Source organism: Alexandromys fortis, unplaced genomic scaffold, assembly GCF_014885135.2.
Source record: "Alexandromys fortis isolate MF-2015 unplaced genomic scaffold, M_Fortis_MF-2015_v1.1 scaffold_322, whole genome shotgun sequence".
NCBI lineage: Eukaryota > Metazoa > Chordata > Mammalia > Rodentia > Cricetidae > Alexandromys > Alexandromys fortis.
Window position 1 is genome coordinate 261,290 of NW_026068222.1, and position 17,997 is coordinate 279,286.

Consider the following 17,997-nt stretch of genomic DNA (forward strand, 5'->3'; position numbering starts at 1 on the left):
GGGAAAAGGAATCCATGGCAGTTCTAGGCGATAGAGCCAAATGACAAGTTCTCAATAATACATAGAATAATGGTGCACATGACATGAGTTTCATGAATGTCTGTCTGGTAGACCCTAAGTTTTTTTTTTATTTCTTTATGTCAATATGGATCTTTTCCAAGTGTGTAGACATAGAACTTGACCATATTTGTGTGATTTATTTGAGTCAATGCACAAGTGCTTACAGCTGAGGTGACTGCAAAAGCACACCCTAGGAGCATAACAATCACTTTTTTTGTCCATATATAATAATCAGTGGCAAACTGGGATTTACTGGAAACCACTGATATGGGACGTCTAGTATTATTTGTATTCCCAAGAAGTGCTCAGTATTATTTCCATAGATATTAGTAGATCATTGTCACTGATAAATTATTGGGTTGTCATAAAACATATGACTCATTGCATAATTCTTACTTACCTATGTTTTAAAGATCCCCACCCATTTAACGTGTAACAATTACTTTCATGAATCACTGATAGGCTTTCTTAATGTAAAACTCAACTTCAGAATTAATTATGATTATACTTTAACTAAGTCACGCTTTGGCATTATGCTTAATATTCATAGGTATTAATATTTATAGGTATTTATAAAATTAAAATCAAAACCCAATAGTGCTTACTGGATCCCGTCGCACCAGGTCACCGTTGGGCACTACCTCAACCAGGTGGATGATGATAATGATAGAGTTTAGAATGTAAGTGAGAAACATGTTCTTGTGCACTGTCACCCTTTGGCATCTCAGGCTCCTGGGAGAAAAACAACAAGAGATTAAACAGAAGAGGACTGATAAAGCAACAAGACACAGAGAATCAATTGCTAGCATTAAAAGTGTATTTTCAGTTATAATGATCAGAACACAGCAGAGCAATCACAACATGAGATTAATTTGGGGATGTCTCTTTATTTCTCAGTTGCTCTTCACCATGGCCAACAAATAAATCATCATGACTCACAACAGTTTTCATTAAAAGGCATGATGCTAAACCCCCACCTTTGAATTCTTTTTTTTAAAATAAAACCACAAGAAAAGTGAAAGAATAAAAAAATGTTCAAAATTATAATTACACAAAATAATAAATGTAGCCATGGCTCAAAGTGCTAGGGGCCATTTTTCGAATCCTTGTTTTGGTAGAGGATTAGTATCTTGCTAAGGATGTGCTCTCCCCTTGGGCTAATTATCTCTAGTATTATCAGGGTAATATTTTAATGAAAATCATATTAGCATTCTATTATTCTTTCTATAAGTCACTATATATTCAAATGCATGTAACATACCTTAAACATAGAGAATTATTTGGATTTGGAACTCAAAAAAAGCTCTCCAGAATTTGTGTTATTCTACAGTCATCATTATTAGTACCATATTGATGATAGCAATGATAATTATACCAAACACTTATATTGCATTTATTTTGTGTCAGTCAATAATTTAGGTACCAGATTATCCATACTGATACTTTTTCAGTTTCTGTGTTACTGTGGTGTTACAATAAAGAACGCACATGTGGCTTACTTTAAATTTACACTGGTAACACAGGAGATGAGGCATAAATTATGGATGTTTTATTTTAATAAAGGTTCATTGTGTATATAAGCTTTTACTGTGGGGTAACCCTTCTCTACTCTGTGAGTATATGTTGCTCTTATTGGTTAACAAAGAGGCCACCTTGGCCTATAGCAAAGCAGAATATAGCTAGGCGGGAAAGCCAAACTGAATATAGGTAGAGAGAAGGGCAGAGTTTGAATAGAAATGAACCAGCAGCCTAAGAAGCATGATGCCAGAAGACTGATTAAAGCCAGGAAAACATAGCCATACATAGATTAATAGAAATTTGTTAATTTAAATGTAAAGGCTAGTTAGTAATTAGCCTGAACTTTAGGACAAACAGTTTGTAATTAATACAAAGCCTCTGAGTGATTAGTTAGAAGTGACTGTGGGATGCGGAGGGACAGAGAAACCTCAATTTACAGCATTTCAAACTTATTTTGATTTGAAATATATGTAGGTGTATTTCTGAGTCTGGAGGGGTTGGGGATGCAACTGTGTGTTTATGAGTGTAGAGATCAGAGGTTAATATTTGAGTCTTCTCTGATTGATCTTTACTTTTTGGGACATAGTCTCCCATTGTGTCTGGAGCTTGCCATTTCAGTTAGATTGGGTGGACACTGAGGACACTGAGCCTCTAGCAACCATGTCTCTCCTGATGCCTTAGTGCTGGGGCTACAGATGAGCTGTACCTGGATTTTTACATGGGTGCTGGGAACCTCTGCTCAGGTCCTCTTGCTTTCACACTAAGCTTTACTCATGAGCCATCTTTCCAGTTCCAAGAGTTCATAATACAAAATATAGTTATTTAAAAGATTTTTATATACATTCATTTAAAGAGAATATGATGCCTTAAATAGTAAGATTATTTTTGAAGTGTTTTTCTCATATATTTTCTGCTTTAATTGTTCATGTATTAAAGGAACAAGTACACCACTTGAATTAGGTTAGGCAGAGACATCATGCTGTGATGGCTTATTTTTTTTTATAATAAAACCATTGTGTTTTCAAATCTCATCTTTCTGGACTCCTATCTGTGAAGTCATAGCAGATGTATATTGCCAGACAATATCCTTAGGCTATTTCACCTATTTTGGCTTTTGTATTTGTCAACTATTGGAGATAGGCATCTCTAAGGAGGAAATATTTACATGAACAAAATAAATAATACCCTCTCCACAAGCTGGGAATTCTACAGAATTTCCACAGCACCTATTTATGTCCATGTTAGAATTTTAGCTTCTGTTCAGGTATTTAGCTCTTATTTCCTCACAGAGAACAAACAGACTTCTCATTTTTCCTCAGCAGTCTTATTTTATGCAACAAAATATAGAAGAGCCTAAATTTTATACTGAAGCTAGTGTAAACATTTAGGTGAAAGATACTATCCCAGAATATAGGACTTTTATAAAAGGGTAATGCAGTACCTCCTGCCTTTATTCTAGAGAATTATTTTCTAATATTTGTCATGTCACAATCTTACCACATGTTAATGTCTCACATATCCTATTGATTCATGCTATAAAATACAAAATTATCATACTAAATTTCCCCACTATGGTGAAACTTTCTCTCTTCCAAGTTAATAACTTCATCATAAGTAATACAACCAAGTATATAGATACAACTTTAGGTTAAATCCTTCACTGGAATTTTGTTCCCAATTATCTTAGAAAGTTATTGTTTGAACAACAACTAAGAAGGTCAATAAATTGGCACTGGGCAATGAACTAAGTTCTTTCAGAAGCTTTCTTTGACCTTACTTGATTGAGTCAAAGTCACAGAGAGAGTCAGAATGCACTCTTCCTTCTCAGTAGGATGCTTTCATATATTGCCAGTCCTACACATGTTCTGGTTAAATTCACTTATCATACAACTCATAATTAGGTTAGCTGCATTTGAACTTGAGGATGTGTGAGTAAAAGAAAATAGAGGATCTTTTCTCATCTGTCCACTATGGAACCTTAGCTGTGTCAAAGGAATTTTTATTGTATGATCACAGGGCCTTTATGGGTTTGCAAAATTAATATGGGAAGGAGACACATTGCCTTTGAGGATGATAAGACTAGATCTTGCTCTCTTTAGAGAAGAGATCAAAGTATGTTTAGCTCATTTCAGTTTTCTTGCTAATTTATCATGCTCCCACAATCCCCATAACTCTACTCTTTCAAGAATTACTGTTATTTATGTAAGCGAAAAATGACGATGATAATAATAAAGTAATGAAGGGTGGTACTTAAAGAACTTTCTTATGATATTGTCTTGCTGAGAATAAAGATGCAAAATAAAGTTGACCCTAAAACAAAAACAAAGCAGTATTTTAAATGTGCTTACTTGAAAAACAGGTAGATCCCCAGGGAAGTAATCAAAGCAGCAATCGACAAAGAATGACCCACAAGAGCCAGGTAGTACAGGGCATATGCATTCTATAGCAGAAAGAGTTGGAAAATCATTTAACTAGATAAACCGTGAATTGGAGAGAAACAGTAGTTTTTATTTCTAAATGTAGGCATAAATCAATAAAGGTTTACACCTTAAAATGTATCTTAAAATTATAACAAATATTTCAGAGGATGAAATTATTTATTCTATATTAATGGTGTACATAGAAACAAACTTTCGAAGAACCACTTTTACTTTCAAAGAACAAAATTTCTTGACACAAAATCATTTAAAATATTGCAGAAGTGATTTTTGAATAAATTAAAAGTTATTATCCCTAATCTTAGTAAGCAATCTAGGTGGATTTTACGTCCTGAGGTCTTGTATTCAGCAACAGGTATGTCAAATTCACTTAAGTGTAGATGAATAATCTTTCCAGATTCCTCTGAACCCTGAAACTTAGAACAACTCAGAGAGATTAGGGAGGTTGGTAGCAGAGCTTTTCACTTTTATTTAACTCTAAATTCAAGGAGATAATACCTTTCTATATCAATTTAAGTAAAATGAAAAATTTCCATTAGTGTTTTCTTGGCTGAAGAAGCCAACATTCTCCTTGTAAGCAATTTGCTAATTCTATCCTTTTTATAACCACAATTAATTTATTTCTGTTCTCTTGCTGTTATGGTAGCTTACTCAAAAGAATATTTTCCTTAGTAAATTCAGAACATTATAGTTTCTTTTTTCACATCTGGTACCTGAAAGAGAGTATTTCTTCTCACAGCCATATCTTTCTTACATGTGGTAAGTGTTTGAGGTCAAACAGCAGCAGTGAGAGTCGTTTATTGATTTGTATTGCTCCTAAAACCCTAACTAACATAGTCATATGAACCTAATTAACATGCACTCATGAAATTCCCTACATGGTTATATCACTTCCATCAAACTTCATTAGGTGACTAGTTCTCCATTAGAGAATAAACATGTATCTATGATGTGGAATAGTTAAATGTTTTGTAAAGGGGCCAAAAAACTTTGTTGACCTCATCTGATCTTGAAGGTGTCCCACTAGTCAACTGGTCTTTATTTACTTTGGTTTTGTTGTTGTTATTTTTTTCAGTTTTAATAAATGAAAACATTTATATGCTTCTGAACTTTTCAAAAGCTAAACAAAGCATGAAGTGCTTTTAGTTTCTGACTTAACGCACAGGTCTCTCTTTGAAGGAAATGATTGGTCCATGTGGTAGCTAGCAGGATCCTTCAGAGATTTTCTTTACAGCTGAATATCAATGTCATTTCTCCCTGCCCTCACAGTAAAGGAGCTAGTGGTAGATTTAGTAATATCTTCAGATTTTTAATGTAACTAAAGACAAAATAGCATATGTTTCCCTCCTCAAGGGACTTAAATAAGAGTTTTAAAGCCAAGATATTATTAGAAGTATTTCACAGTCTGTAAGGCACAAGTATTATCAAATTGGAGTAAACATGTCTGGAAATTACCTGTACTGCCCTCAATATATCAGTGGATCAATGGGAAGCTTCACCATACGCAATAGTAAAATTGAGATCATATCCAACATGTGTGTTAAAAGGATGTAACTTTAACTTGTTGATTTCTGAAAACTGGAGGTTATGGAACTCTCTCAGGAGGAGGAAGATATTAGTGAGTCCCTTAAAAATGCTGCCTAATTCTTGGCACCAAAGGAAATCCCATCATGAGCTGTGTATAAAGAATTATCTTTATCATCACTGGCTTAATTTTACATTCAAGCAGAGCTTACATGCAGTTTCTCAGAAGTGAAAGCATTACACAGGGTGTAGTTGGACCAGGTTCGATTGCTGTCGGGGTGTCTGAACCATTCTCCATTTTCATCACAGTATTTCGAAGCTTTCTCTGTTAATGGAACAGAATGGTAGTGCATTAATATCTCAGATCTAAAGAAGAAAAATAATAGTCTAAAGCTCACAAGCCATTCCTAAGAGTGAATCAAATTGTAGAACACAAACATAGAGATAACATGGGACATCTTGCCACTTTGGCATTTACTGTGATAGAGTGAGTCTAGGTACAGGGTCTCAGAAGCCTCCTTGGTAAATGCTCCTGTTTACTCTCTACCATATTACTGTAAGCTATGTCCTCTTCAGAATCCAATACTGAACTCACTTGTTCACTATTTGCTTTTGTGCTGTGTATGTGTGTGTGTGTATGTTCGTGTGTGTGTGCGGTGTGTGCAGAGCACAGAGGTAGGTGTGTTGTAAATTTTCTTAATTGTTTTCCCTCTTATGCTTTGAGACATGATCTCCTAATGAACCTGGAGCTCGCCAATTTGGATAACGTGGACGTATCTTTCTGCCTCTGCTTTCCCAGCACTGGGATATGAGGGTGTGCCTCTGTGATGAGATTTTAATGTGGGTGTTGGGGAAAAAACTCACATCTTCCTGCCTTTACAAACTTGCTGATTGAGACTCCTCAGCCCACCCCCATCTGTCTTATACCAAGCACTTCTTCAAACACGAAACCTCTTGACATTTCCCTGGAGTGTTTTTGTGATACTAAGATGGAGCCCTATGTCAACAAAAAATCATAAGGAGTTGAAATGCGTTGAAGACAAATGTGCTTTTCTTTAGAAGTGATTTTGACTCTAACTAATATGGATACATCTAAAAACTAGACTGAAAAGACAGACCTATGATTGGAAATCTCCACTTTGCTTATCAAAACCTTACCTTTAAGTTAATATTTATAGCTACTTTGGCAAGAGCTCATTGCTAGTTTTGAACTGGCTTACTACTCTCAATTGCAGAACAGCCTTTTTCTTCCAGTCAAGTCACTTTAAATGAAGTGGCAGATCAAGATAAATGAATCGCCATGTGTTGGACAGAGATAATAAGGGCTTGAAGGATTCTCATCCTGCAGCGTTGTAGTTTCAGTTACAGGAATGCAGCTCAGAATCCTCTGTCATACAGCACCTTCCAGAACGAGATTCCTGGAAGTGTCTGGCCTACACTTTTTTTTTTATTTTGTTTCACATTATTTTTAAAAGAAGCCCTTGTAATTATACTTTGATTATATCTATTGTTCTTGGATAGGATTTTGGCTTTAATAAGTGAGATCTTTCCTTGAAGAGAGCCCCTAAAGTATTTTCCAAATATTGTCTCAGAGAAAAGTTCATATCTGATTTTATGGAGATCTAGAGAAACTTAAACACCTTTGGCTGGATCAGAATGGTTTGACTTTTGCAAAAATATCTCATCTTTTTCTAGAAACTGATATGTTGTGTCTCTAGCTGATCCCATCTAGATTCGTTTTCTCATCTGGACCTCTTTTATAACTGAAGTTTATGTATCCTTCTCAGCGTCTTCTAGATTTAATTCAGTGGGACAGATCTTTCTTTTTCTTTGGTGGCTGGGCATGATTTTTCTGGCTCTCACCAGGCTGTTCCCATAGTAAGTAACTACCCCCACTAACCCTTTGGTGTCTGCCTTCTCAAACTCATCTGCTGTATGCTGCTCCTAAAGCAAGCTGTTCAGTAGGGTTAATTGGCCTGCCAAGCCCCTAATCACTTCTAGGCCTGGATTTTCTTCATCTTTTATTAGATTCAATTTGCCCAATGCCATTTTCTACTCACATTTTTTTTTTCTGTATAGTTCTGGACTGAGGCTGTGAGAATCTACCCATATGCCACTGTACTATTTCTAAGTATTGATTATGGAACTACTTAAATTTCAGATCTCTATGCATGACAGTATTAAAATACGTGACATTAACCCTTTAATCTCCCATGTCATTTAGAACCTGATCCTCCTAGACTGTCATTCTGCTTGAGCATTCTGTGTTGGCATCTACAATATGTATGTGACAGGATCAAGACCTGAAAAATCAACGTGTCTTCTCTTAAAAGTTATGAATATACAATTTGTACAAGTTTGCATGAAGATTAAGAAATATTTAATTCTTAATTGAGGGATGTCAAGATCATATGCTGAGTTAGAGTCAACGCAGTTTTGTGTTAAATACTGTAAGTATAAAAGGATAATAATAGTATGAAAATACGTTACAATGTGAAAGGTGATGTCAATGTGAAATATTGTATGTAACTTTCATAGTTCAGGGGCATTTGGATAACAAAAATCATAAGTGAAACTAAGACCTTACCAGTCACGTCAAAGTCTGGAAAGTAGTCTGGGCAGTTCTGATAGGCCGTCACTCCAGCTGGCGTGTCATCCCAGCACAGCCACCCATCCCAGGTACGGTTGCAATATAGGCCTGGGAGTTTAGAGAGAAGTTGCCATTGGAAGATGCGACCTAACGACAGGACTGTGTAGAAGAAGCTGTCTTCATAAGGAGGGCTGACCCTACCACTGCAATCAAGACTAATCATACTTCAAATGGGCCGTTTTTACTTTGGAAATAAACTTTCAGATGATTTTAATATATGTGGAGAAATATCTCACTGGATGACAGGCAGGTTCTTTTTTGCTTTGTAAGAAGTTCTGAGGTTGGTTTCTTATAAAAGAAGGAACCCTAAATGTTGCATTTCTGTCCATTTATTTAATTGATGAGGAAATATAACGTGTTGCTCAGAAATCGTCAAATGGGATCTGAGGTATGTTTATAAGTTTTTACTTATAGAAAATTAACCTTTTAAAAAGTGTTTACCCAAGAAGCTGAATTTAAGTTGTAACATGCAAGTCAAGGAACGTTCAGCATTGCAGTTTGAAGAAAAACTCGGTGAGGGCATTATTTATCAAAATTCATGACACAAATTAATTCCTCAAAAATCTGAAATAAATTTACATAGAGATGAGGATATTTTCTAATTTAGTAAAATACATCAGTATGATGCATCTAATAAACTTTTTGTTTAGTTATTACTTAAAAAAACCTGTACATTAGTAGAGTATACTTAATCATTTCTCCCTTGCTAAGTAGCTTTGTTTTATAGTGTTTAAAGTTATGCAAAAGTCTTAATTGAATTTAAGTGTTTCAGAGACAAGGAAGAGAATTAAAAGGCCATTTTAAGTTTGGCTAACAAACATTCTTCATTTTTATTTTTCTCTGGGATTTCCACAGCAGTAGACTACACTTAGCCCTGAAAATATTTAGGCTGTTTCAGAGAAGAAGGACATAGATTAACAATGCTCCCGGAGGCAAACTCTTTTTTCTTCTTATTCCCCATGGGACTGGGGGTGGGGTAGCAAGAGAGAAAAGATAACAGAGGTTGTCAATGAATTGACATCGAAGGAAAGATGTGCCTAATTAATCCAAACAAGACAGGGGTTGACCAGGTTCTGCCTCAGGCAGTCTCTGCTCATCTCTTTCCATTTCCCCGCCATCCTTCAGTCCTGTATTGTTCCTGCTTATTAGGTGTGAGTGCTGTGTTATTGTTGTAATTCTGTCGGGAGGGCAAATGACAGCTAAAATGATGTTAGAGGAAGCAGGGGGAAATCATTTCTGCTGCACAAAAGAGACAAGCACATCCTAATGCGGGGACTGAGAACCTGTTCTGCTCCAGCTCTCCATCACTGTAGACCTTAGGAAGAAACGCTCTTACATGATCTTTCACATATAGGTTCACATGACTTCTCTTACCTTCTCCTTCATAAGGGGGCAGCTCCTGAATTCTGTCATAGCAGCCGTACTGGGCTTCCAGCAGCTTCTTGCGCCCAATGGTGCGCAGAAATGCCTCATTAGTAGGGCTGGGTTCACTGAGATTGGCAGGGGCCTGAACAGCTGGAGTTGGGCTCTGTGTAAAGTAGGTTATAAAGTAACATGTAAATAAAAGTGATGATTTTAAAAGTATAAAAACTTTTTTATTTTATAAGCAACATTTATGCATAATTCCAAAGAAATATTCTATACTAAATGTATTACATTTCACATTCATATTTTATCCATTTATATTCGTACCAATATCTATTTGCTACTAAGAATATAGGGCAACCACACACACTCACACACACCTTGATCATCTCCTATTTTAATTCCATTGTCTTTGGAAAGTTTACACATCATCAAAGCAAATAATTTTATTTCTGAAACATTTCCATTATTAAGCCAACTTTTCCATCTTTTGGAATCTTAAGAATCATAGCTCACATTTTTAAAAACGTAGAAATGGTGGAATAAATATGCTTCCCTTTTGTAATTATTTTGCTCAGGTTTAGATCGTATGCTCTGCCAAAATTTGCCTCATTTATCCTTCAGAACAATCCAAATAATAGACTTTAAGCTCTTCATGTTGGCTCCACGAGCATTTGACCTGCACCCAGTCATTCATGTTCAGTGAGGAAAGCAAAGGTAATACTTAAATGTTTATATTGGTACATCAGGGTTCAGAACAAGTTGACTTTGTTTTCCATTTCATCACTGCCACAGGTCTTAGGTTCTTATAAGTTGTGTTTTTGAACATGTGTGTATGTGTGACTATTTACTGAAAATGACAAGCCAAGCATTACTAAGGATGCAGTGTTGAAGCAAACAGGTGTGGATCCTGCTCCCGTGGAGCGTACAGTCTAAAACCCCAGTGCTGCGCATGCTCCTGACACCGGTCAAGAGGAGTGGGGATGGCATGGAAGCAGGAGCCGGGAGTGGTTGTGCTGATTGGCGTCCACTCACACTCACCATTCTTCCAATACTGAAACAAACTCCAGTGAACTTGGTTTGGAGCTTGGTTCAGTAGAGGTTGTTTCAACACTGAAAGAATAAAATCAGAACCTCTGTTGTCAGATGAACCACGGCATTCTGGACCTGCTCCTGGTCTGGTCCTTGCTTGAACACTGAAGGTGGGATGTTCCCAGTGGTTCCTGAATCTCTCAATGACTTTCTTCCTAAAATTACACGCACCTTGGGTACTCCATTGACAGATGGATGGATGGATAGATAGGCAGATAGAAATGTGTAAATGCAGATAGAAATATATGACATTTCTAATCATGAAATTAGTACTGCTTAAAACAATATATTTACAACTTTCATATTGTTAATTAAACTTTTCTAATAATTGCATGCAAACAAATTACTAATGAGATAGCATTATTTCCAACAGTAAGAAGGAAAAATAAAGCCAGCAGTGATACCATGAAACAATCAGGCAATATGGAAGATGTGAAGAGATTCTACTAATTTTAAATATTGTGCTTACGCTATCACGATGCCATGCTTACAAAGGTGGCAAGGAGACATGAGCGCGTTACATAACCCGCCTGACCGATCTGCCTCCCGACACCTTAATTGTTGTTCTAGGTAGCAGTTCAGCTGTCATATATGCGGTGTCATTCAGAGGATTGCAGAAGGTATCATCACACATATCACAACCGAGCTGCCACAGAGCAGTCAGCAGGTGAGGCATTACACTCTTGTATTTTTGCAGTAAATACTCTAAATGTCTCCCTTACGCCAGGTCCTGTAGTAGGTTCTCAAAATTCAGCAGCAAATTCACTAGCATGGTTTCTGCCCCCATGGAGCGTACATTCTAGAAGGTTTAATTCATACTGAACATGAAGGACGAAAGAAAATACCTCAAATAAAATGACTACATGTTAAGGTAACTCCTAATTTGATGTGGGACAATCAGTTTTTTTTTTTTTTTTGAGGGGTTACCAGTGGTTTCTAGAACGATTGTAACAGAGTCTGTTCAGCCTAGAATGTTCAAAACAGTTCACTTCTGCTTAGTTTTTGCTCTGGATCCGTGCTACTGTGCTGAAGACAGCACTGCATGTAATTGTATCAGGCACAATTGCTCACAAAAGACTATGCATTCATTGACTTTCTAAACATTTAATTGAGAGGAAAGTGTTAAACAGCCTATTTGAGTCATTACTAACTTTAACATATGAAATGATCCCATTATAACCCATAAATTAGAACAATTAAAGTAGTAATTGTAAGAAAGAATATTAGCAAGGTTTAGAAATTGGCATAATTAATAAGATTTCCATGCCAATATCCTTATTACTGAGTGTATATGTTACAATTACTTATGGTTTTGAGTTACGTTTTTCTGTATAACTAAGGATGAGGCGCAGTGCTCTAGTGTGTTGACCCTGTTTTCCTACTGTGATCAGATGCCTGTTTGGTGTTCTATTTTCTGGGGGGACACAACTACGCAGACAAAGAATGACAAAAATTAAAATTCTTCTGCAAGAATCTTGTTTCTGTCTGTGTTTTCCTCGGTATTGTCACAGTTGCCAGTGCCTTCCTCCCAGCATTGTCTGAGTGCTCCCTGCTGACCAGCACTGTCCTATGCCCATAGGGAGTGGCAATCACTGTGTGATTGATGTAGAAGAGACCACAGGAAGGTGCTTGGCCAAAGACAAAAAAATATCTATTTTAAGGACAAACTGGGAAATGAGTTGGTAGAATTTAATAAATATATTGTGAGTAGTTTTTCACATTAATCTGTGAATGTTATGTAAAAAGTGATGGTTTAGGATAATTAAGAGTATTTTACTTAAATTTATTTCTGAGGTGTATCAATAATAAATAAGCTGTTTGAAAGGAATTGGTGTATCAAATTTTTAAAAAAATCATACCTATTTCTTCTCTAAGTCCTTCCAGGGAGGGAAAGAATATTTTCAAAACATATTTAAATTTAAAAGTTGCTTTAAATAATGAAAATACTATGAAATAAAATTATGCCCCAAATCATGTGCTTTAAGATCAATAAATACCATACTTCTACATTCATAAATGTTATGTAAGGGTTAGGCATTTATAAACAAAATTAAACTGTCTACCTTTTCAACACTCTCATTGAGGAACTTGTTTAGATTTATGATATGAAGTAACCTGAATGTACAAGTATTGGGTTAATTTTATAAAATTATATTTTGCTAAAGAAATTTTCACTAATTTTAAACAATGTGCTACTTTGGCAGATTATTAAACTAAGAGGTACAAAATGATTGCTAGACATTCCCATAAACATTTATTTGATCTACAAACATTCCCTTTCAAATTAGATTCATCTTTACCAAAAGGCAGTATTTTTTTTCTTTACTTATACAGGTGAAGGAGTCTAGGTGGACTTGCAAACCTGCCACTATATGTTAAAGAATAGATAAATGATGTTCTGGAACCCATTTCAAACCCTGCTTGGGTACAGAGTAGGAGATTTTAAATGATATTTATTGGCAACTGTGATTCAGCCTCCAATGTTGTTCTAATATGGCCTTCATTTGCTCATCTCCGCTTTAGATAATACTGAAGGTCATGTGATGGCATGTTGATACAAACAGACACTGATAGTGTCTTCTAAAGTAATTACACTTCTAACTAGCTAAATCTTTATGAATAAAGCAACATGAAGTTATATAATGTGCCAGTGGTTCCTCAAATACTGAAGAGTCTTAGTTTTGATCAGAAATATATCGGAAATCAGTCACTAGACTGATGGAATTTAGACTTTTTTCTTTTTTTCCCTTTCTTTTTTCTTTTCTTTTTGTGGCATGTGCCACAACTACTCGGCGGAATTTGAATGTTTTAAAAGTATAGAAGAGTTCAGAAGCCACAATTCAAACTCACATTTGAAAACCACACAAAGATTCAGGAAAATTCTCAACTTTCTGTACTATGGAGGTGACTCAGTTTCTTACTGACTTTCCCAAACAAGTGGAATTCAATTGTCTAGTTAAACTATGATGATATTTAAAATGATCAGAAGTTCAAAGGAAAGACTTGTTAACAAATGTGAGGAAAAATGACAGTTTGAAGAAACCAAGTTTTGGATTCCTTGCAATTGTCAGTTCATCAACACTCAGACACTCTTCTCTACTCTGCACACTTATTAACACAAATGGAATACTTTTCTCCACTTACGAGAAGAAGCAGGAGCAGCAGAGTGAACCGGTTCACCAAATGGAACCTCAACCTCGGTTTGCGAAGGTTCCCCCTTCTCCTAGAAATATATAAAAGTAACAAAGATTTAAAAATATATATAGATCAAATATCTTTACATCATTCCCTCTTTAGACACACTAAATATAATATATGGAAACAAGAATATTATGCCCATGACATACTTGCAGGTACATGTTACATTTGTCCCTTCTGTTAACCAGAGTGGTGTCCTTAAGACACTATTAAAAATTTCTGGTCATATCTATTAACGTTTTTTTCAGCTCAAACGAGATTTCCTCGATTTAAAATGTTTTAAGTTGAATGAAACAGTTTAATACAGGTTATAAGAGAGAAGGAAAGATATATAACTGACCATATGGGGGCAGGGAGCCAGGGGAAATGTGTATTAATAAGATAACCAGGTCATGAAATACATTTTAGAATATCAAGAAGTATATAGGTACAATTTTAGCACTAACTTTATAATAGCACTAACTAGTATAATTTATTATTATTTCTCAAGTTTAGCAAACCATGTGTATTATGCTATAAAACAAGCAATAGGAAACAAAATACAATACTTACTAGAATGTTCACCAGATATTCAAATCAGGCCATTAAAACTTTTTTCACTGAGATAATTTCAATATTTTTTATTACTAATCTAAAAGGCTAATTATTGCAGTTGGTATACACATAAAACAAATAATACATATACAATGCATTTTTTGAAGCTTAAATATAACAATAAATATGAAGATTAAACTTATATAACAACTTTGCATTTCATAACTGAAATACAGGAATTCTAAGAAATCGAGAACCATCAGCTGACTTGAATAGTATGTTCAACAGTGGAAACTGGTGAATATTGCAATGGGGCTATCAGGAAGAACTCATTTCTCTGGCCATCAGTAAACAAAATCTGTGGTTTGTGAAAGATAAATAACATTAGGTTAACTCCTAAAGTAATTTGAGAATGACAAGTATTTTTTTTTATAAATATGTTTCTTTAAACTTCAGGTTTCTATTGAGAGTAAAGTTCTTCCACAGCAAAGAATGAGTACACCATTCAAGAGCTCACTGCCCCTGCTCAAGAGCCCAAGAGTTAGAACAGACTGCTCTGTCACAAATATCCAACAGATTCTCATGAACTTGCAGATACCTACAAAGATGATAAAGAGGTGAACATTTTAATATATGCTACATTTTAATGAATAGTATTTGAGTGGATATTGTATTTTTATTAGGGGTGAGAGATTATGATTGTGTCTTAAATGGTATAATTACCTCTAACACTCCACCCATTGTTTCGCTTACATATTTAAATTGGAGTCTAAAAAGTGTGTGTCATGTACTTGCTTCTCTAAAAGAGTAAGTTTTACTCAATTTACATAATAGTGCAACAATAAAGGGAAACTACAAAGTATCATTTTGAAATGCCACCTTATATTCTGACTATTGTTCATTAGTATTGATTGATCCACTTAGTAAAGTAGACACATGCATGCTTATATTCTAAGGCATTATGATGAACGTGGGTGAGCTGGGTGAGACACTTTGGAGAATTAGGGAGGTGGTATGCATTTTAAATTATGATGTGAACAATAACTAAAATATAGACTGAACTAAACATTCATCAGCACTGAAAATACAGATCCAGGCAATTTCTGATTAAGAGGACCAGAGTAGGGTTTATGTTTTGACATATAATAGGAAAACTAAGCAGGGTTGTGAAAAGCAAAGACCTACAAGAAAGGAAAACTACAAACAGGATGTGGAGATAAGAGAGAGGCTAATTGAAGAATACTAGGTTGAAGAGACTAACTTTGCCTGAGCAGAAACCTCTCATATGATGCAAACAAGTCTAGAGAAGCAGACTTTTGAGTATGTAGGAAACTTATTTAACTAAACAATCTTTGCCATTTTGCATATGTGCCATATACCCTGACAGTTTTACTTGATTCGAGCTCCTCTCAGATAATTGCTTTTTAATATACCTATGTATGTCCGGCACCCCTCCTAATCACTTAAGTGTGATTATTCCCATTATTCAAAATGGTGTTTTTTGGGGGGGCTAACAAAATAAGAGAGACATATGACTGTGAGTTTTTAACTGTCTTTGCCATACCACAATGGTAGTAAGTCAGAACTGCTATTTTCCTCTACACTTTTGTATTTTCCATACCAGAGACTTGTTCAATTATCCATAAATTCTCTGAATGAGAAACTAGGGACCAACCTAAACTTTCTTTTTATTTAATGACTCATTTTCTAGAAATTTAAATCACTTAAATTTTTTTTTTTTTTGCCTGATTGCTCAAACACTTGCAAAGATTTTGTAAAGTTAACTGGGTTGCTTTAACAAACCAGGAGATTAAGTGAGATTAATGGCATAGGCACGGCTGATCAAGTTGGACCTCTAAATATTAAACACGGTGATGTGAACAACTTTCACCAAATCAGTGGTTTCCTCCCATGATCTAAACAGCTAATATCTGAAGCTCTGATCTGAGGGGCTTCGATCTAAAGCAATGGCTTTAGTCAATTTCCATATTGCGATTGAACTTTTAGCTGAAGTGACCAAGCTGTTTTCTTAAAGAATGAGTAGTAACATTCATGCCTACACCCTGATTTCTCATGTGGGAAACAGAGCCAGCCAAATACTTCCACATAAACTACGTGAATTATAAATTTAAATTCAGTTTAAATAAACGCTGGCAAGATGAATATTGAAATAATTTAGAAAGGCATAAGGGCAGAATCCATTTCAAACGAATTCATAACTTAGAAGAATTTTCAAATATAAAAAAAATTGAGTAATTTCCTTATAGTGCCATTAATTAATGTGTTGTTAAATGCTTTGGAGGTTCTCTGTCATGTCAGCAGGTTAATTGCAGTTCAGTTACAGTGTGTCTTTTAATAACGGAAAAATGATTTTCAAGGAGCTCTGTATTACATAGCAAATTTGGTATTTATAAGGAACAGAAAATCTGACTGTATAGTATACTGTTCTATTTACCCACCCACCAATGCACAGATAATCACCAATTACAGAAAGATAAACCACTTAATCTCATGGTTTATTTCAAAAATGGTAAACAAAACCAATGACATGTTTTTGGAGGCCAGAGGTCACACAAGGTCTATTACTGTTTCTGGCCTGGAACTTGTCAGATAGGCTCAGTTAGCTGGGTTGTGAACCAAGGGAGTTACCTCTGTCCACCTCCCTGTCAGTGGAATTTCCAGAGCACTCTGCCATACCTGCACTTCTAAGATCTTAAAGTGGATTCTAGAGATATTAATTAAAGCCCCTATGCTTGTACTTCATTACTTGAGTCACTTCCTCTGCCCCCAACTGGTATGGGAGGTCCTTCTGTCTATGTGTTGCTTTTATTGACTAATGAATAAAGAAGCTGCCTTGGCCTGTAATAGGACAGAGTGGAGTTAGGCAGAAAAACTAAACTGAATGCTGGGAGAAAGAAGGCAGAGTCGCCAGAAGCCATGAATCCATTAGAGGAGGAAGACTCAAGCTGCCAGCCAGAACTTTGTTGGTAGGTAGGCCACAAGTCTAATGGTAAAATATAAAATAATGGAAATGGGTTAAGCAAAGATATAAGCGCTAGCTAGCAATGTACTTAGGCTGTTGATCAAGCAGCACTTTAAATAATACAGTTTCCATGTGGTTATTTTGAGTCTCGGCAGCTGGGAACAAAAATGTAATCTCTAACAACACCCAAAGGCACATTTTGAAGTTCTACTTAGAAATTAGTTCCCTCATAAAATTATAGAAGAGAATAATTAAATCAGTTCTAAAGAGATGTCTTTACATTTAAATGAGACTCAATATTTATTTAAAAAGAGATTAATAGAAGAGTGATTATCCTAAATGAGTCTATTGTAAGGTGTGGTCTACTTTTCTTATGCAATAGTATCAAAAATACAAAATGCTACTGCACATGTTTAGGAAGAAAGATGGTAATAACTTGTTCATGTAATATATTTTCCTTATATCCACATATCTATTGGTACTTTCATCAGAGGAAGAAAGAGAACTGGGAAGAGAGGGAGGACGAGCAGGAGGGAGAAGGTGGGGAAAAGCAAAGGAGTAATGAATAACAATCAAGGGAGCTAGAAAGGCAGAACCACACACACACACAGAGGGAGGACAGAGAGAATATATCA

The 17,997-nt window shown here is 35.6% G+C and overlaps 1 protein-coding gene across 1 annotated transcript in view; it reads right to left on the minus strand.

Annotated features, from left to right (window-relative positions):
- Positions 1–17,997, minus strand: part of Calcr (calcitonin receptor) — a 73,780-nt gene that overhangs the window by 20,359 nt on the left and 35,424 nt on the right. The window contains exons 5-10 of the mRNA XM_050130585.1: positions 13,792–13,870; positions 9,565–9,718; positions 8,128–8,238; positions 5,753–5,865; positions 3,927–4,018; positions 666–792 (exon numbers count right to left, since the gene is read on the minus strand). Of these exons, the coding sequence (XP_049986542.1) occupies positions 666–792; positions 3,927–4,018; positions 5,753–5,865; positions 8,128–8,238; positions 9,565–9,718; positions 13,792–13,870 (676 nt within the window). The remainder of the gene's footprint in view (positions 1–665; positions 793–3,926; positions 4,019–5,752; positions 5,866–8,127; positions 8,239–9,564; positions 9,719–13,791; positions 13,871–17,997) is intronic.